This window comes from Pelophylax lessonae (assembly GCF_965119305.1).
Source record: "Pelophylax lessonae genome assembly, chromosome: 7".
Classification (NCBI taxonomy): domain Eukaryota; kingdom Metazoa; phylum Chordata; class Amphibia; order Anura; family Ranidae; genus Pelophylax; species Pelophylax lessonae.
This window is the reverse complement of record NC_138774.1, coordinates 50,904,540-50,926,256: the sequence shown is the minus strand read 5'-3', so window position 1 is coordinate 50,926,256 and position 21,717 is coordinate 50,904,540. Positions and strand designations below refer to the sequence as shown.

The window sequence follows — 21,717 nt, the reverse complement described above, 5'->3', positions numbered from 1 at the left end:
TGGACTGGGTGATGTGTTAGGATCTATACTGGTATGGACTGGGTGATGTGTTAGGATCTATACTGGTATGGACTGGGTAATGTGTTAGAATCTATACTGGTATGGACTGGGTAATGTGTTAGGATCTATACTGGTATGGACTGGGTAATGTTTTAGGATCTATACTGGTATGGACTGGGTAATGTTTTAGGATCTATACTGGTATGGACTGGGTAATGTTTTAGGATCTATACTGGTATGGACTGGGTAATGTGTTAGGATCTATACTGGTATGGACTGGGTAATGTGTTAGGATCTATACTGGTATGGACTGGGTGATGTGTTAGGATCTATACTGGTATGGACTGGGTAATGTGTTAGGACTGGGTAATGTGTTAGGAAGGAAAGGATGACACATCGTTTGATGGAAATGAAAATGATCACCCTACAGAGGGTTGAATTCCAAGACATGTGAATAAAGTGTTAAATGTGCTCAGGTGTGACCATACAAAAAATGGAAAATGTAAAAATAAATAAAGTGCAAGGTGTATATAAGTACCATAAAACCTAATTATACCAGATAGTAAAATACCAGATAGCATAATTAGGTTTTATTGTACTTATATACACCTTGCACTTTATTTATATTTCCATATTACATTTATTTCTATGGTCACACCTGAGCACATTTCACACTTTAGAATTGCAGGGAATTGTGATGAGAATTTTAAACTTTAGACAGAAGTAGTGCAGCTGAATGGGAGAATTATTCCAACTCTGTTGGCAACTATGTCAAAGGCATTATCTGATGGGATGCACTATTCGACAGAACAGGAGGGAGGGGCCAGGAGAGCCGAAAAGGGACTGGAGAGAAGGAGGATCTGGGCTGCCCTGTGCAAAACCACTACACAGAGGAGTTAAGTATAAAATGTTTGTTATTTTTAAGAATAAAAAAAGGAGACTTGAATATTACTTTAAGCCCCGGTTCACACTACTGCGTGTGCGGGGTTCGCATGTCATGTCGGAGCGCACTGCTCCGACATGACATGCGATCAGCTGTGTGGTGCGAGTTTAGCCATACAGTTTGTATGGCTAAATTCGCATCGCACCCGCAGCAAACACGCACAGGAGGCATTTTTGCTGCCGCATCAGGATCGGATCGCACAGCGGTTCACACTTGTGCGATCCAATCCTGTGCGAACTGCACGATCGCACTGCGATATGCGATCAAACTGGGGGTGTCGTTAAGATTACATTGACACCCCCAGCGGATCGCATATGGCAGTGTGAACTGCCGGGGGTGCGTGTGCGATGCGGGAACAGGCTGCGAATTCGCAGCCTTTCCGCATCGCATCAGTGTGAACCGAGCCTAACTTGAATCACAAATGTTTTATAGACCCCAATGTGAATCTAAACATAAGTAAACGCCAGGATAACAATTTATAAGAAAAGGCAGACACCACGCCCCCTAGGTCTTTTTCTGCTGTCAGTCTTTTATGTTTTTATCACAAAGGTGTGCTTATCCTTTACCGCTTGCCGACCGCCCGCCCGCCCGCCCGCCCGCCCGCCGCATATATACTGCGGCAGGTTGGCTCAGCTGTGCTAATCGCCGTACCTGTACAACAATCTGCGGGAGCAATCCTGGGGGCGTGCGCCCCTATTCGCCAGTGGGGAAGCTAATTCATGGGGCACCCACTATCGCTCCCCGTGAAGAGAGAGAACGGCGGTCTGCTGTTGTAAACACAGTAGACCGTTGTTCTCTCTGGAATCAATACAGAGCTCTTTTGCTCCTCCTATTTAGGATCACAGGTCTCTCTGTGTTGATTCCACAAGCCCATCCCCCTTACTGCTAGTAAACACCCCCTAGGCACACATTTAACCCTTTGATCGCCCCTGGGTTAACCCCTTTCTTGCCAGTGTCAATATTGGTGATTAACAGTGCATATTTTTAGCACTGATTACTGTAGTAATATCACTGGTCTCCCCAAAAGTGTAAAAAATGTCAGTTAGGGGTTGGATCTGTCCGCCGCAATGTTGAAATCCCTCTATCGCTGATCACCGCCATTAGTAGTAAAAAAATAAATAAAAATGACATAAATATCTTTCCCCTAGTTTGTAGACGCGATAACGCTTATTGGGATTTTTTTTTTACCAAAAATATGTAGCAGAATACAAATTGGCCTAAAATAATGAAAACATTTTATTTTTATTTTTTTTTTTATTGGGAGTGTTATAAAGCAGAAAGTTTTTTCAGAATTTTTGTGTTGAGAGTGTAAAAAATAAAAATCGCACAGGTGATCAAATACTACCAAAAGAAAGCTCTATTTGTGGGAAAAAAAGGACATCAATTTTATTTAGGTGCAGCGTCGCATGACCGCGCAATTGTCCATTAAAGTAACACAGTGTCGAATCACAAAATATGGCCTGGTCATTAAGGGGGAAAATCCTTCCGGTCCAGAAGTGGTTAAGTTAATTGTTCATGTAATCTTCTTTACCTGTCAATAAACCAATATTACCACAGCTTCCAACTGTCCCTGATTTCGAGGGACTGTCCCTGATTTGGAACAAGGTCCCTCTGTCCCTTTTTCCTCCCCATTTGTCCCTCATTTTGGTCTGATCTATATAGTTGTATATAAAATGCACTCTTTTATCCTTTAAAAAGTGTTTCCCAGTGCTAAACCTTTCATCCAATTTTTACATTGCTGCATTTGTACATTTCAAGAGTCAATATAAAGGAATAGTATTGCGTTTAGCTCATAATTTTTTTTTGTACAATTCTCCTATAAGAGGGTGCGTCAGGGGGCGTGTCCTATGAATACATACCTTTGCTGATAGGTGTCCGTTGTTCCCATCTCAAAAAGTTGGTAGGTATGTATTACTGTTGCCAGAGACATTAGACCCGGAGGTAGTTCATGAACTGTTCTTTGGTGTCTCAAACAAGCCAGACAATATCCTCTTCTAAAGAGCACCTAGCGTCAGATATTTATTTTCATGCTTCCAACTTCCTTTCTACCAAGCAAGCTGGTGTTCTGCCAAAAACTCCAACTCACCAAAATGTCCAACCACGCCCCTGCTGGTGCCTCCATAGCAGCAAGATTGGAGATTTCGAAGACTTGCTGTTTCCACAAAATACCAGCAGTGTATACATTACGGTACACGACAAGTTGGCTTTTTTGACAGAACAACGGGTAAGAAGGAAAAAAGTTGTCACCGCCTTGGAGGCGGTCATGTTTTTAGTTAGTTGCGGGTGGACTAACAATCTCCACTCATCATATTGTGTACCGTAGAGTATACATTGCCGGTGTTCTGTGAAAACAGCAACTCGTCGAAATCTCCAATTATTGCTGCTTGAGAGTCACCGGAAGTGACGTGGTTGGAGATTTTGGTGATTAGAGTTTTCGGCAGAACATCGGCACCATTTTTGTGAGTTCTCAAAAAAAACAGCCCTGAGTTCTATGGTTGCAACTGCTCAGTATGTTGGTGTCTTTCTACTCTACAGTAAGGTGACCAGATTTTTAAAATGAAATCCGGGGACAGACATGTAATTATTTTTTTTTTATTGGCAAATGTCACAGGACTGCATAATACACAGAGCGCTGGGCACAGGACTGCATAATACAGAGCGCTGGGCACAGGACTGCATAATACACAGAGCACTGGACACAGGACTACATAATACACAGAGTGCTGGGCACAGGACTGCATAATACACGGAGCACTGGACACAGGACTACATAATACACAGAGCGCTGGGCACAGGACTGCATAATACACAGAGCGCTAGGCAAAGAACTACATAATACACAGAGCACCGGGCACAGGACTGCATAATACACAGAGCACTGAGCACAGGACTACATAATACACAGGGCACTGGACTACATAATACACCAAGCACTGGGCACAGGACGGCATAATACACTGAGCGCTGGGCACAGGACTGCATAATACACAGAGCGCTAGGCACAGAACTACATAATACACAGAGCGCTGGGCACAGAACTACATAATACACAGAGCGCTGGGCACAGGACTGCATAATACAGAGAGCACTGGGCACAGGACTACATAATACACAGAGCACTGGGCACAGGACTACATAATACACCAAGCACTGGGCACAGGACAGCATAATACACAGAGCGCTAGGCACAGAACTACATAATACACAGAGTGCTGGGCACAGGACTGCATAATACACAGAGCAATGAGCATAGGACTACATAATACACAGAGCACTGGGCACAGGACTACATAATACACCAAGCACTGGGCACAGGACGGCATAATACACCGAGCGCTGGGCACAGGACTGCATAATACACCGAGCTCTGGGCACAGAACTACATAATACACAGTGCGCTGGGCACAGGACTGCATAATACAGAGTGCTGGGCACAGGTTTGCATAATACACAGAGTGATGGGCACAGGACTGCATAATACACAGAGCGCTGGGCAGAGGACTACATAATACACAGAGCGCTGGGCAGAGGACTACATAATACACAGAGTGCTGGGCACAGGACTGTATAATACACAGAGCATTGGGCACAGGACTGCATAATACAGAGTGCTGGGCACAGGACTGCACAATACACAGAGTGCTGGGCACAGGACTGCATAATACACAGAGTGATGGGCACAGGACTGCATAATACACAGAGTGATGGGCACAGGACTGCATAATACACAGAGCGCTGGGCAGAGGACTACATAATACACAGAGTGCTGGGCACAGGACTGTATAATACACAGAGCACTGGGCACAGGACTGCATAATACAGAGCACTGGGCACAGGACTGCATAATACAGAGTGCTGGGCACAGGACTGCATAATACACAGAGTGCTGGGCACAGGACTGTATAATACACAGAGTTCTGGGCACAGGACTACATAATATACAAGAAGGAGTTAGGCATAGAGTGCAGGGTTCAGAGGTTTGCTATACACAGGGGACACTTCTGTGTCCTGTGTACAAATGGAATCCCTCCCCCCCATCTACTCATCTCCTGTTCTCAGCCCTACACACAGTAAATTTTTGGCTCTTCCCCTCCTCCACTGAACAGCAGCAGGAGCGGCAGTGAGATCGTCCAGCAGGGGTCATCCGAGCCACCAGGTTGTTTCTCAGCCAGCATGGAATGCCCTGTCTACCTTAACCACTTGCCTTCTGTGCACTTAAACACCCTTCCCATCCAGGCCAATTTTCAGCTTTCAGTGTTGTCACACTTTGAATGACAATTGCGCGGTCATGCTACACTGTACCCATTTGAAATTTTTATCATTTTTTTCACACAAATAGAGCTTTCTTTTGGTGGTATTTAATCATCTCTGGGTTTTTTATTTTTTACAAAAAAAAAGAATAAAGACAAAAAATTTTGAAAAAAAAAAAAAAGTTTTTCTTATTTTCTGCGAGTAAATTTTGAAAATAAATTTTTCTCCTTCACTGATGTGCGCTGATGAGGCGGCACTGATAGGCTGCACTGATGGGCACTGATGAGGTGGCACTTATGGGCACTGATGAGGTGGCACTTATGGGCACTGATGAGGAGGTACTAATATGCCGCACTGATGAGCACTGATAGGCGGCACTGATAGGCGGCACTGAGAGGCAGCACTGATGAGCACTGATAGGCGGCACTGCTGGGCACTGATAGGCGGCACTGCTGGGCACTGATAGGCGGCACTGCTGGGCACTGAGAGGTGGCACTGCTGGGCACTGACAGGTGGCACTGCTGGGCACTGAGAGGCGGCACTGATGGGCACTGATAGGCGGCACTGATGGGCACTGGCGGATGGCACTGGACACTGACGGGTGGCACTGATGAGCGGCACTGATGGGCAGCACCATCAGTGCCCACACTCAGTGCCCATAGTGCTGCCAGTCAGTGCTCATCAGTGCCTAGATGAGCAGGCACTGATGGGCACTGACTAGCAGCACTATGGGCACTGATTGTGGGCATTGATGGGGGGCACTGATGGCGGGCACTGATGGGGGGGCACTGTGTGTGTGTTTTTACCTTTAGTAATCAGGGCACTGGTGATCAGTGCCCTGATTACATTCTCCTGTGTCCCCGGCGCTGTGAGGCTCCCCCTCCTTCCTCACACTGCAGGCTCCGTGTGAGGAAGGAGCGCCGGCGATGAGAGATGATCTCATATGTTTACATATGAGATCATCGCTCATTGGACGGCCAGATCACGTGGTGAATGGCCGCTGTGATTGGCCATTCACCACGATCTGTGATCTTGGACACGGCCGACACAGATTTTCCCCGCAGCGCGCTCGCGGGAGCGCGCTGGGGGCGTGTCACTGGGAGGCCGTTTAAAAACGGCCTCCCGAAAATTCGAGTCCGCGCTGCAGCCGTATATAGGCTGTAGCGCGGATGTGGGGTGGTTAATCTGGCCCTGAATCTGGGGACAAAACCAGGGACAGACTTGGTCCGGGGACAGTTTCCTCAGTCCGGGGACTGTCCCCAGAAATCGGGACATCCAGGGGCGGGCTGGGCCGGGGGAAAGTGGCAATTTCCCCCTGGGCCCGATCTGATCCTCCACAGAAAAGGCCGCTCAGTTTCTTCATTAAAGGGTTAGTCAGTATGCATTGCATTGATGGAGTCACTCACTGTATCTGACTGGCGCAGCTGCAGCCAGCGACTGCCCTGGAGAACTGGTTGCTAGATCACCAGCCGCTTAGCGTCTAGCAACCAGTGACGTCACGGCCTCCAGAGCATTAGATGAAAGCGAGGCCGAGTGGAGAGAGCAGAGAGGACCCATCATGCAAAGCGGTCAGCGGAGGAGGATCTTCCTCGTCCTCCACGCTGATTACTGGCCCCAGCCGCCCCACCCACCTCCGGCTCCTCCTTCCATCCAAATCCAACGTGGGGCCGATGCAGAAGAGAGGGCTGGCCTGGTAAACTGCAATCCAGATTTGAAGAAAAGACACTCCGCAGGTGCAGCAGCAGATCCACCATCCGAAGCACAGAAGCACCTCTCCAGTCAACCTGCTGCAGTGTCGGTGAGGTGGTCGGGACTCAGAGAAGAGCGGTGAGTTTCAAAAAATAAAAAAAGTGTCATGTGTGGACATGTGGAGCATTATTTCCCTGTAATCTGCTCCCCCCTGGCACTAGTCCCTTCACACAGGCAGCCCGCCACTCTACAGTGCTACAGGAACTACTTACTGCAGCAGTGTTTCTAGAGTTCTGACAGCTTGCATGTCACGGGGATCAGCTACTTCACACAGGCGACCTGGCATCTAGGAGAATCTCAAGTAGCACTTTGGATGGTCCAGTAATATCTCTGGTGGGGGCAGAGGCGTAACTAGAACCTTCAGGGCCCCGATGCAAGAAACCATGAAGGGCCCCCCAGACCACTGGCCGGGGCCCTTCCCTTCAAGCCCGGGGCTCTTCCCACTAATCCTGGGGCTCTTTACTCTCATTGCATGGCCTTTTATTATGGTCCCGCATCAGGATCCTTTCACAAGTTCTGCAGTGGGCCCCCTTCCTGTAATCTTGGGGCCTCCCCACAGTGGTGAAATGCCAGGGCCCAGTCGCAAGTGTGACCTTTGAGATCCTAGAAGTTCACCCACTGGTTTGCTACCGGGCCCCCTGGAGCATGGGGCCCGGTAGCGATTGCAACCCCTGCAACCCCTGTAGTTACGCCCCTGGGTGGGGGTGAAAACATGAAGGGCTCCGCACAGGTTGGCATCTGCAGAGCTGACTCCGTTTGTGTGTCGGCTTCCTGTCTAGTAGCACACACTGATCTGCAGTGAGCTCATCCTGTCCTGGATGCACACATGGTGTGTGGGCTCCCCTTCCATCAGTAGATCAGCTGTATCAGATTACATCTTATTATAGGCAACAAGTCCCCAGGAGGGGTGAAGATCGGGTGAGTCTTCTGGTCATTGTTTACAGAAGAATTTCAGCCCAGCCATCCATCCATCCAGCTTAGATCACTTGCAGTGAGCCTTTCATACAGTGAGCCTTTCAGCCACACACACCCAGGAAGGGCGTTGAGTTATTTTCTTAGCCCTGTCTACACACTGTAAGCTTACCTGCTGCATATCACTCACAGAGTGCAGCTGAGCCATCCATCCAGCTCAATCCCCCATACCATACATTGGCTCTCAGGCTATTGCAAGAGATTTATAGCCACAATAAAAGTTGTTGGTGGACTGGACCAAATACATGTAGCCTAACACCACTTTTTGGACATTTATCACAATCTGCATTTGCAATATATTACAGATTGGCCATAGAGATGTGAATAGCGGTCCATCCACCAGAGGATAACTCTTTGGCATACCATTTTTACACCATGCAGACTTTTAGTCCACTTATATTTTTAGACTGGGTTCACACTTAGGCTCGGTTCACACTATTGCGATGCGGGAAGGGTGCGAATTCGCAGCCTGTTCCCGCATCGCACACGCACCCCCGGCAGTTCACACTGCCATATGCGATCCGCTGGGGGTGTCAATGTAATCTTAACGACACCCCCAGTTTGATCGCATATCGCAGTGCGATCGTGCAGTTCGCACAGGATCGGATCGCACAAGTGTGAACCGCTGTGCGATCCGATCCTGATGCGGCAGCAAAAATGCCTCCTGTGCGTCTTTGCTGCGGGTGCGGTGCGAATTTAGCCATACAAACTGTATGGCTAAACTCGCACCGCACAGCTGATCGCATGTCATGTCGGAGCAGTGCGCTCCGACATGACATGCGAACCCGGCACACGCAGAAGTGTGAACCGGCTCTTATGCAAATTGGATGCAGGGTTTCCCCCATCCTATTCGCATGATAGGAGAGTGTGACCAGCTCTTAATGGAGCTGGTTCACACCCCTCCAGGGCGACAGCGGTCCACATATAGAAAGGGTCCTGTGCGTATTTGGCTTCTAATCAGGTGCCAATTCGGGCAGAAATTCAGATCTGATTCGGTGAACGGGGATGCACAGGACCCCCTGCTGTAAGCCGCACCCGCAGCATATGTGGACCCTGCCTCAATTGGGACTTATATATAGTTGCCCCAGTTGCTATTCTGACAGAGGTATTAGTGCATTGCCTTTATGTATTGTTTTACTGGGTATTTTCCATGCAGGTTGGTTTAGCAGGGACTGTGGTGGTGGGTATCTATAGGGGGGTTGAGAGGGAGCTGGGAGGGTTCCTTTGGGTCTGACCAGGGGTAGTATTTAATTTATTTTCAATTTTTTCCTTGTGGTTTTCTATCTTGATCATATTTATTAGGCTCCGTTCACATATAGGCGTTTCGGATCACAGGCCGAATTGCCGCAATTCCGAACCATTGCAAGTTTTTGTACTTCTTTTGGGCATCAGGCGTCCTGCGATCCTGTTTGCGTGATTTTTACCACAATTCGTCAGGCAACAATCGGGGCAAAATCATGCCGCGCTTGGGGAGCCATTGCAAGTCATGGGAATCGCTCTTGCGTCACTCGACTTGCAATGGTTCAGAATCGCGGGCAGAATCACGGCAATTCTGCCCGCGATTCAAAATGCCTATATGTGAATATAGCCTTATTGTTGGCTATATTTATGGTTTTTTGATAATAAACTTTTTTATATTTCTAATATAGAGTAGGCTGAGTTCGTGTCTCCTTGGCCACATTTTCTTCTCTTTTGTTGTTTACCATAATAAAGGACCTGGCGACAAGAGTAAAGGGCCCTAGGACCGATGCAAAAGGCTCGGGGTCAGGGGGGCCCATCACGGTTTCTTGCATCGGGGCCCTGAAGGTAATTACGCCTCTGACCTGTCTCATACAGGTATGAGATTGGTATATAGAGCCAGGAGCAGCTAGACATCAATATACAGGCTGTATACAGTCCAGTTAAAGGTATTGGGTCCCTGACGTCCCATAGGGCTCCCCCTTGTGTCATGGGAGCGTAAGCTGGCCGCAAAGGAGGAGGTCACATGATTAGATCTCAGCCAGGGTTCATGCTGGGACTTGTAGTCTTTTTCTTTTGGGGATGTAACCCCCCCTAAAAGTGAAGGACTACAGGTCCCAGCGTAAGCCCTTCAGAGCTCAGCATGTGTCACACACCCCCGATCCCCGCAACTAGTGAAGGACTACAGGACCCACTCTTCCAGCTTAGCCACTTCCACACTGCCCACCGCATATATAGTGTGGCAGGGCAAAATCACATACTGGTGCGTTATTTTGTACATGGGTTCTAGGGGGGCGCTACACAGCGGGAGCCAATCAGCAGGTCACCTGCGATCATGCAGGAGAATGACAGAACGGCGTTCTGCCTTTGTAAACGAGGCAGACGGCTATTCTGTCACAGGAAGATGGAGATCTGTGTTTCAGCTAAGCTAAACTGAAACACAGATCTTTTTTTTTTTTTTCTCTAGTACATCCATTGCCACACACAGTAAAGGCCCGTACACACGTACCGATCGTCGGCATACAAACGTCGGTGGACGAAGGATCTGCCGATTGTACGCGTGTTAGTATGGTGCCTCCGACAGATGTCTGCGCACAATCCGCGGACAAAAGTCTTTCGTGCAAACATGAAAATATTTGTATGCCGACACCAGAACGGACGATTGTTCGCCTGTCAGTACACAATTCGGCCGACAGACCGCAGATTTGCAAGACTGGGCATGCTCAGAAAATAGAAAACACAGGGAAAGTTAACCATTACATGACATCACTTCTGCAGTCGGCGGACAAAATTCTTGTGCTGTCCTTGTGCTGTCTTTGCACTTTTCAGCAGACACCGACATCCCGGGGAGAAAAGAGGAACATTTGTAAGCCGACCATCGGTACGTGTGTACGGGGCTTTAGAAAGCATTCCCTAGGAGCAAACTTAACCCCTTGATCACCCCTAGTATTAACCCCTTTCCTGCCATTGTCATTTATACAGTAGCAGTGCATTTTTTAGCACTGATCACTGTATTAGTGTCACTGGTCCCCAAAAGGTGTCACTTTGTGTCAGATTTGTCCGTCGCAATGTCGCAGTCCCACTAAAAAGCACTGATCGCCGCCATTACTAGTAAAAACAATAAAAAATAAAAAAATAATCCATAAATGGATCCTATAGTTTGTAGACACAATAAAATTTGCACAAACCGATCAATATACACTTATTTTTTGTTTTTTTTACCAAAAATATGTAGCAGAATACATACTGATCTAAATTGATGAAAATTTTTATTTTTAAATTTTTTCATTGGGAATGTTTTACAGCAGAAATTAAACAATTTTGATTTTTGTTTTCAAAATTGTCACTCTTTTTCTGTTTATAGCGCTTTTTTGCGCTATTTAGGATTCAAAAGAATTTTCGGAGTGGCCGGCTATTTCACTAGTTTGGTATGTAGCAGAATACATTTTGGCCTAAATTCATGAAGACATTTGATTTTTTTTTTTTTTTTTTTAAACATTTTTAATTGGATATTTTTTTTCTAGCAGAAAGTAGAAAATATTTTTTTAATTTCAAAATTTTCGGTGTTTTTTTATCTTACAAAAAAAAACAGTGGTGATTGAATTCCACCAAAAGGAAACTCTATTTGTGTAAAAAAAATGATATAAATGTAATTTGTGTGTGTGTATATATATATATATATATATATATATATCATGAATATCAGTTTTAAAACCAGGTGGGCATGGATGGTGAGTTGATTCGGTGGTTCAATGGGCCACTTGACTGGACTTGCCCCCCAGGCCTAAGGCTGCCAGCCCTCCCCTGGCGGACGTCTGGTCACCCTACTCTACAGTGCAGATCATTACAATGCAACATACAGTATACAATCACTAAGACACAGCACCTGTGAGGATGAAAAAACAAGGAGTTGCATATTGTTTGTGGTGAATATGATCCTCCTTACCAGGCGTGCACTCACACTTGAAGCGACCCAACAAGTTCAGGCACGAGGCTCCGTTGAGGCAGGGATTGGAGTGACACTCATTCTGGTCCGTCTCACAGCGGGTGCCGGTAAATCCGGGGGGGCAGCGACACAGGAAGGAGCCCATGGTGTTTACACACTGTCCATGGTGTTCACAGGGAAAGGGGATTGAAAAAATAAGACAAAAGACAAATTTGAAAAATTAGCAATAAGTGAATTGTCTGAAAAATAACACGAAGAGCTATAAATGTAAAAGTCTCACCTAGTGGTTAAATGAGCTTTCATGGATAATACAGTAAAGTGTCAGTTAACCCCTTTCTGAACAGTTAAAGGTGCACATTTAATGGGATATTACTCCTTGGGGGTAGAAACGTTTGCCCAATCACATGACCACTGTGATTGGCTGTCGAAGTAGTCACATGATCAGAGGCCAGTCCCACCCCGTCCTTATTTCTAGAGACCGGATGCTGTTTTTTAATGGGTGCCTGCAGTGACTGAGCTCTCAGTACGGAAACCTCGCCCACCCATTGACCCATATGTGTGGTGTGTGGGCATTAAGGTATACACTCTTTGCGCTCGGCACATGTGTTTAAAAAGGTCTGTGTACTTACCTTGTAATAATCTAGTCTGTATTAAAGGCGAACTGTGATACAGTATGAAGAAGCCCTTAATAAAGTGGTTGTAAAGCCTAAACATTTTTTACCTAATGCATTATTTGTGTTTGGGTATCAGTATCCCCCCTCAACCCCCTCCCTTACTTACTGGAGCCTTCGTTCGATCCAGCACTATGCACATCTGAAGCTCATCTCTCCCCTCACTTCTGTATCTCACTGACTGACTTTGCTGGGGCACTGGGAGCCATTGTCAATCAAAGCCAGTGATGGGGGGTGGGGCGGATCCAGCAGTCAGTGTCAATAGACGCAGCAGTGGGGCTTAGGTGTGAGCACACACAAGTGCCCCCATCGGAAATGGCTTCCCATAGGGGCACTGGACAGTGGGGAGGGGCCAGGATCACCAGCGGTGGACCCAAAAAGAGGAAGTTCGCGGTCACTCTCCAAACTATGACCCATGGACCAAGTCTGTCCTGCTGCAATATTTTATCTGTCCTACGGCCAGGGTCAGTGTCCTCTCACACAGGTCCCTCACAGGTCTTCAGCATTCACAACCCCCCACCTCCAGTCTGTACTGTCATTGTACAAGCATTCACAGGAGGATGGCACATCCTCCATCCAGACATACTCTGCTACCACCTGTTGCTACAGCCATGTTCCTATTTCTCCAGGCTTCCAGCCACGCTGTATGAGGTAAGGGTGGGCTTTGATGGGTACTCTGATGTATGTGGGAACTCTGATGTAAGGAAGACCACTAATAGGGATCTGATGTAAGAGTGATGTAAAAAAGACCACTAATGGGGACTCTGATGTAAAAGGGGATTCTGATGTAAGGAAGACCACTAATGGGGATCTAATGTAAGTGGGATTCTGATGAGGATCTGATGTAATGAGATGGGGATTCTGATGTATTAGGGAATTCCTAAAAAAAAGACTCTGATTGTAAGTGGGGGTTCCCATATGGACCCTGATGTAAAGGGAGTCTCTGAAATTGACCCTGATGCAAGGGACTTTAATGTAAGGGCATTATTTGAAGGAGACTCTGATGTAAGGGGGAACTCTTATGGGGACTAATGTAAGGGGAAACTCTGCTGCATAGTCTGATATAAGGGGGCATTCTGATAGGCCTCCTTGTCTTTTTCAACGACCTAAAAGTGAAAACCTTAGTGCAAAGTTTATGGGATGGTAGGAAGGAGTAATGCTAACCTTTTTTTTTTTTTTTTTTTTTTAAACAACCAACCTTAGCAAGTATATCTAAACCATGTACCCTTTTTTTTTTTTTTTTTTTAATAATAAGGCACTCAGACACCAATTTGGATAAAAGGCCGCGGCTTACTTTATTAACTGGTATTAAATATAAACATAAACCATTTTTTTTTAAATAAATATAAAATACAGACCAACCCAGTCATAAACAACTCGGGTTGTCATTTACAGCAGATCAAATTAATCAACATCCAACCATATACCATATCAATAATAAATCATAGAATAATTAAATATATATAAAAATACACGTTCCCCTCTGAAACAGAGGTGACCCAAACCAGCTAATTTATGTGAAGCCGCGACAAACCAGGGGAGGGGGGGAGGGGAAAACAGGTAGAAAGATTTCTGAAGATTGAGCCCCCTGAGACGGGCAGCAGCTTAAATAAGCCTTCTTCTGAGGTAACCTCCACCTCATAGGCTGAGGCGAGCGGGCGGGGAGAAGGGGCTCATTCGCTGAGAGCCCTCTGCAATATGTTAAACTGCCTAACAACTACCTAAGCCACCTAGAGACCCCACTAACCTGCCTAGTAACCCTTTCTGGCGGGAAAACTAGCCTGAGGAAATATATGGGCCTCATTACCTAAACCTTACTTTAACCTTATACTCCCAGCTATCCCTTCCACCATCCCATAAGAAAGAGGGGCTAATTTAGCCCCCTTTCCAATATGGGATGGTAGGAAGGAGTAATGCTAACCTTTTTTTTTTTTTTTTTTTTTTAAAACAACCAACCTTAGCAAGTATATCTGAACCATATACCCTTTTTTTTTTTTTTTTTTTTAATAATAATAAGGCACTCAGACACCAATTTGGATAAAAGGCCGCGGCTTACTTTATTAACTGGTATTAAATATAAACATAAACCATTTTTTTTAAAATAAATATAAAATACAGACCAACCGAGTCATAAACAACTCGGGTTGTCATTTACAGCAGATCAAATTAATCAACATCCACAGGACAGGCAATGCCTCATTGCCTGTCACCAAACCCCCGCAGCGCGGCCATTTCAATTAACGAACCGAGGTTGGCATTGAATATATCCAGGCCAATACCCGAGAGGTGAACCCCATCCTCCCGATATAAACCATTAATTCCACCCTCCAGGTCCGAGTGCCTATACGTTAATACCCCAACCTGTGCTAGAAATTTCTCAAGAGCCCGATTAACACGCTTCTTGACTTTTCCTAATAAACGCAAACGACCGGATGACCAAACCAGCCTGTGAACGATCTCTGAAAACATAACCACCATTCCCGGAAATCTCACTTTCAGGCTGTGCAGGTCATCACGGATACGGAAAATTAAATCCAGGGTTCTAACTTTACCCACATCGTTACCTCCCAAGTGCACCACAATAATATCAGGAGGGGGGCGGGACACAAAGAGATCATCTAAAAAGGGGAACAACTCCTCCCACCGCATTCCCCTCCTACCGAACCAAACAACTTGAAAACATTCCCGATCCAGGCCAAGGAGCTCCGAGTATATCCGTTGCCTTGCTCTCTGTTGTGCCCAAAAAACATATGAGTGCCCCACAATCCACACCTGCAAGGGATCACCTGAAAGGAGCAGAGATGAGGTTAGGTCGCACATACGATGTATAACAATTGGACTTCCATCTCCCTATACGCTTGATAGACCCAACCCCCAAACCTGCCCTAGAAGCCTCGGTTGCGGCCCCAATCCTAAAAGAATGTGACGAGAACCGCAACCGACCCATACCAAGTGATTGTAAACATTTCTTAAAAACAAAATCAAATTGATATTTAGTCAATGTCTTACCATTTTCATGAATCAAAAAATAAACATTACTACCCGATCTGACCTGTAAATAAGCAGAGACCATCTGCACAGGACAAACCTGTGAACCCCGAAACCTGTTCAGGTGGCACCAGTGCCCCACCCCCGTTTGATCCGTCTTAGATTTGACTAAAAAAATGCTCAATCTTTCCGAAGAACAGTAAACGTTAGCTAGCTCAAGACCTGATCCCGCAATTGAGCGCACCGGGATGAGCTCAGAGATCCGCAACGCCGCAAAAAATAGCAACGAAAAAACCGCTCTGAACAGTATTGCTTCAAACGCAGAATAACATACGCTGGATACAACTTCGCATAATCCTGACAAAATTTCAACTGTAATAGGGCGCCTCAAATCACTATGAGCCATTCTCCTCCTGTAACCTTTCAGGGCCTGCTGCACCGAGAAAAAGGATGAGCAGGCCGGATGGCCCTGTAGTTTGACAAAAAAGGAAACCCCTGCCAACATCTTATTGACATGCGTCCAGGAGTAACCTTTTGCAAAAAGCGAGTTTAGAAAAAATAGGACCAACTCCTCTGAGAAGGACTCCCGAGGGCTGTGCAAAGAGTCCAGGAAAGACAGCCACACAGCAAACGCCGATCGATAGCCCGACCAAGTGCTGTGTGCCACTGAGTGCTGCACATTGTCCATCACCAATTCTAAACTAACTCCCACAGGTGAGTCGGGCACGGCACGCCCACCGTATCCGCTTCTGGGAGGAGCTGAAAGAACTTCTGAACCTGGAAACGAGATAACGAATCCGCCAGGTCATTGCTTTTCCCAGGAACATAAGTCGCCTTAATCCACACATTTAACGTCAGACATTTAAAAACCATGTACCTGAGCAAAGCAATGACCGGCGGAGACCTAGAAGACAAGCAATTGATGGCGTACAGAACTCCCTTGTTATCCGTACTAACCAACAATCGCCGGTTCCTAAAATTCTCACCCCACACCTCCAAAGCCACAATAATGGGAAACAATTCCAGCAGTACAATATTCTTAATCAATTTCGTACGTTTCCACCGCTCACACCACCGCTCCGCGCACCAGTGCGTTCGCCAAATTGCTGCGAAACCCACTGAACCCGCAGCGTCGGTGAAAAGCAGGAAATCAGAATCCAAAATAAAATCATCCTGCCAGACAGCTCTCCCATTAAAGTTGGCCAGAAACTGCAGCCACACCAATAAGTCCTCCCTCATATCATGAGTAACCCTAACATGAGCTGAGGGAGACTTCAAACCAGATACAGAGAGATACAGCCTCCTGGAAAAAGCCTTCCCCACAGGTATGACTCTGGAGGCAAAGGCCAACAAGCCCAGTAGAGACTGCATCTCTCTGAGACACACTTTCTTTTTTCTCATTACCAGGTACAACATACCTCGCAGCCGACGAATCTTGTCAGGTGGCAGTCTGAACTCCATCAATTGCGAATCCACGGTAATACCTAAAAACTCGATACATGTACAAGGCCCCACCGTCTTCTCCCCAGCTAAAGGGATGCCAAAGGCCTCGCAAAGCATGAAAAAAGTCTTTTGAATAAATGCACAATCAAGGGTGTCCACTTTCCCCATAAATAAAAAATCGTCCAGATAATGAATTATCTGCGACTTCCCAGATACCTGCTTCACCACCCACTCCAAAAATGTAGCAAAACACTCGAAATAATAGCAGGAAAGTGAACACCCCATAGGAAGACACCTGTCAAAGTAATATTTTCCCTCAAAAAAGATACCCAGTGAACTGAAACAGGAAGGATGTAGGGGCAATAACCGAAAAGCGGATTTAATGTCCGCCTTTGCCAGCAATGCCCCCCTACCTAACCCCTTAACTATACACAGAGCATCTTCAAATGTAGAATAATGCACTGATGCATAGTCCATATCTATCTGTTCATTTAAAGAATCACCCCGCGGATACGACAGGTGATGGATCAAACGAAAAGAATTCGGCTCTTTTTTGGGGACAATACCAATCGGGGACACTCTAAAATTTTCAAAAGGAGGTGAAGAAAATGGGCCCACAAACCTTCCTTCAAGAATTTCTTTATTTATCTTTTGCAACACCACATGTGACATACCCTCTACAGATTTTAGATTTGGAACAACTGTGCATCCTTGCCCTGAAAACAGTGGAAGGCGAAAACCAAACCGAAAACCCTCAGTTAACAGATCCGCCTTCCACCGGCAGCTCTGCCAGCCTCACTGGTGTTTGGGCCCTTAGGAACACCTCCCTGCTGGGCCCCCGACATACGCTTGAAACATTTGGCCACCGGGTGAGCCCCGGCGCAAAACGCACATTCGTGCCGGTATTTGCACGTACCCGGCCATCTGCATTGCGCATCATTAAAGGCAAAGCAGATCCCACGCTTGTAACCCGAGGGGGCTGCTGGCTGGGGCACCTGGGCACCAGGTGCGAAGCGGGGCTGAAAAGACCGCTGGGGAAGAAATAAGTCCAACCACAGCCCAACATCCTTAGAACCCCAGGACAAACCGGGATGGACCGCCATCTTCTGTCTAAAGGCTATGTCATAATTGTACCAAGCAACCCCCCCAAATCCTTTATAGGCTTCAAGGATAATCTCGATGTGGTGGAATAAACCCACACTTCTACTGGGGAATTTCTCGCATAAGATAGAGGCATAGATACAAAACGCCTGAAGCCAATTAAAAATCGACTTTGGCACAAAACGTTTTCTATCAGCTTCCTCCTCTTTCTTATCCCCTTTTGTCATAAACTCTCTAGCTGAAGGAAGTAATGACAATAAATCAATATAAGCACCTTGCCATATCTTTTCTTTCAAAGAGTCAGGCAAGTGCATTCCCAGGGGTGAAATGGCACAGGGCATAGCTTCCTTCAAAACCGATTCAGGGAGATTCTGAACCCTCGCAGTGTCAAACATGCTACCCTTACTATGGACACTAGGGGGCGCCCAGACCTCAGAAAGATCAGGCACCACCTCTGCTGGCTTTGGAGACTGAAAATTCTGACAGAAACTTCTAAACATGGAGAAAAAGGCATCCGGGTCTGAAGAACCCGGCCACTCACCGCCCAGTACCGGCTGATCCCCTGGGGTATTCGGATCCTCAGGCTGGTATGTCTCCTCCTGAGAGACATGCTGATGGCTGCTTGGTGGATTGCTGACCTGGAGGAGCGCGCCCTGCGCAGCAGCAGGCTGCCTCCCTCCAGCTTGACGTCCGGCTCCCTGCGATCCGGTCGGCCTTGAGCCCGCCGACACGCTCCTCCTGCTCGACACGACCTCCTCCGGGCGTCCGCGACGGTCCCCGCTGTCCACGCTCCGCCCGGCCGGGCGCTTCGGAGCCGCCGGCGAGTATCTCCTCCTCGGTGTTCTTCTCCGTCTGTCCGGGCCGACTGCCCCGGAACTACTCCGCTGTTCGGGTTCACCGCCTACGTCACCCATCCGGTGACCGGCGTCGACATCCGGCGGAATCACATCAGCTTGAACTCCGACCCTGCAGCCGATCTTCCATCTCCTTCCACCGTCGCCGCCAACGATGCAGGTCCCGCCGGTTCCACCGCTTCAGATGACCGGGGAAGCTGGAGACATCTGCGGATCCACTCCTCGCCGCCCTGCTCACCCGCCCTTTCAATTAACTGCCGGATGAGGGACATCGCTTCAGGAGACCACCGAAAAGCAGGAAACACAGGAGCGCTGAAAACAGGTAGAAAGATTTCTGAAGATTGAGCCCCCTGAGACGGGCAGCAGCTTAAATAAGCCTTCTTCTGAGGTAACCTCCACCTCATAGGCTGAGGCGAGCGGGCGGGGAGAAGGGGCTCATTCGCTGAGAGCCCTCTGCAATATGTTAAACTGCCTAACAACTACCTAAGCCACCTAGAGACCCCACTAACCTGCCTAGTAACCCTTTCTGGCGGGAAAACTAGCCTGAGGAAATATATGGGCCTCATTACCTAAACCTTACTTTAACCTTATACTCCCAGCTATCCCTTCCACCATCCCATAAGAAAGAGGGGCTAATTTAGCCCCCTTTCCAATATTATATGGACCATTTATGTATTTATACATGGTGATCATATCCCCCTTTAAAACATCTTTCCTCAAAGAACAATACAATTAGTTCATGAAATCGTTCCTCATAGCTGAGGTCCTCCATGGTCCTTATCTTGTAGCAGCTCTTCTCTAGACTCTCTAGAGCGCTCACCTAAACTGCATTCATTCAGGTCTTCATAACAAGTGGCTCCGGTATAGCCTGGCTGGCAATGGCACATGGCCCTGCTGGACAGGGGGTGCGTCATGCATGTGGCCTCCGGGTGACATGGATTTTTCAGACACGCATCATCCAGGTGACACAGAAGACCTAGACAAGGGAATAGAAACTGTTAAAAAAAAGTGTGGGTTACTGTACTTTATTCATGGTTTAATTTTTGAATATTTTGTTTTATGTTTATTGAATGCTTGTTTACTTTTGAGATGCCAACCATGATAGAAAAAGTTCAGCGCAGTTTTATATAAAGAGGACCTTCGGAGCCCATTCAGACTAGCACAACACGACTTTGGGGGGTGACCTGGAAAGTCGCGTGCACCGCTGTGCACCGTGACTTCGGCGCGACTTGCAGAGACTTCACATAATGGAAGTCTATGCAAGTCGCCTCCAGGTCGCTCCGAAGTAGTACAGGACCCTTTTTCTAAGTCAGAGCGACTTGTGTCGCTCCTATTAGAACGGGTCCTGTGCTAATCAATGGACCGCGACCGAGCGTGACTTGTCAGGCTGACAAGTCACCTGATAAGACGCGCTAATGTGAATGGGCTCTTAGTCATATGTGTGAAAATTTAAAGTCAGCATCTGCAAAAACTGTATCTGTTGATTTTCAGTAAACAGACACTCACCTGTCCTGGGATCCAGCGCTGTCCTCACCTGAGTCAGTTCCTTCACTGGTCTTCAGTCTCCGGCGCCGACATCTTAACTGTGGGGTGTGTCTCCTTTATTAATAGGGCACATTGCACTTTGGACATTCTGTAGCAGAATTCAATTTTCCATGTTCACAATTTTCATCATTTTTATTTAGGGAAAATTGTTGCTAGTGAAATGTACTATGTCTTTTTTTCAGCTGTGAGTGATACAAAGGAAATGTGTGCTTGCTTCACATTAGGTGTACTTATTTTTAATTATTATTTTGGTTGGACGGACACATTTTTTATGATTTTTTTTTTACCTCTGCGTGCACCTCTAATCCAAGCCTGGGACTGAGAGTGAGGACACACGGGGGAAACATGGAGAAGGAGACATTGTTTTGTGTGTACATCCAGGGGAAACATGGAGAAGACTACATTGTTTTGTGTGTACACCCGGGGGAAACATGGAGAAGGAGACATTGTTTTGTGTGTACACCCGGGGAAACATGGAGAAGGAGACATTGTTTTGTGAGGACACCCAGGGAAACATGGAGAAGGAGACATTGTTTTGTGTGTACATCCAGGGGAAACATGGAGAAGACGACATTGTTTTGTGTGTACACCCGGGGGAAACATGGAGAAGGAGACATTGTTTTGTGTGTACACCCGGGGAAACATGGAGAAGGAGACATTGTTTTGTGAGGACACACGGGGGAAACATGGAGAAGGAGACATTGTTTTGTGTGTACACCCGGGGGAAACATGGAGAAGGAGACATTGTTTTGTGAGGACACCCAGGGAAACATGGAGAAGGAGACATTGTTTTGTGAGGACACCCGGGGGAAACATGGAGAAGGAGACTGTTTTGTGAGGACACCCAGGGGAAACATGGAGAAGGAGACATTGTTTTGTGAGGACACCCAGGGGAAACATGGAGAAGGAGACATTGTTTTGTGAGGACACCCGGGGGAAACATGGAGAAGGAGACATTGTTTTGTGTGTACACCCGGGGGAAACATGGAGAAGGAGACATTGTTTTGTGAGGACACCTGAGGAAACATGGAGAAGGAGACATTGTTTTGTGTTTACACCCAGGGGAAACATGGAGAAGGAGACATTGTTTTGTGAGGACACCCAGGGGAAACATGGAGAAGGAGACATTGTTTTGTGAGGACACCCAGGGGAAACATGGAGAAGGAGACATTGTTTTGTGAGGACACCCAGGGAAACATGGAGAAGGAGACATTGTTTTGTGAGGACACCCAGGGGAAACATGGAGAAGGAGACATTGTTTTGTGTGTACACCGGAGGAAACATGGAGAAGGAGAC

General features: G+C 47.0%; 1 protein-coding gene across 1 annotated transcript in view; it reads right to left on the bottom strand.

The window, feature by feature from the left end:
• Positions 1-19,648, bottom strand: part of LOC309559767 (HAUS augmin-like complex subunit 3) — a gene marked incomplete at both ends in the record, with an annotated part of 99,777 nt that extends 80,129 nt beyond the window's left edge. Inside the window, one exon of the mRNA XM_082263202.1 lies at positions 19,607-19,648. Within this exon, the coding sequence (XP_082119328.1) occupies positions 19,607-19,648 (42 nt within the window). The remainder of the gene's footprint in view (positions 1-19,606) is intronic.
• Positions 19,649-21,717: the final 2,069 nt, after the last annotated feature.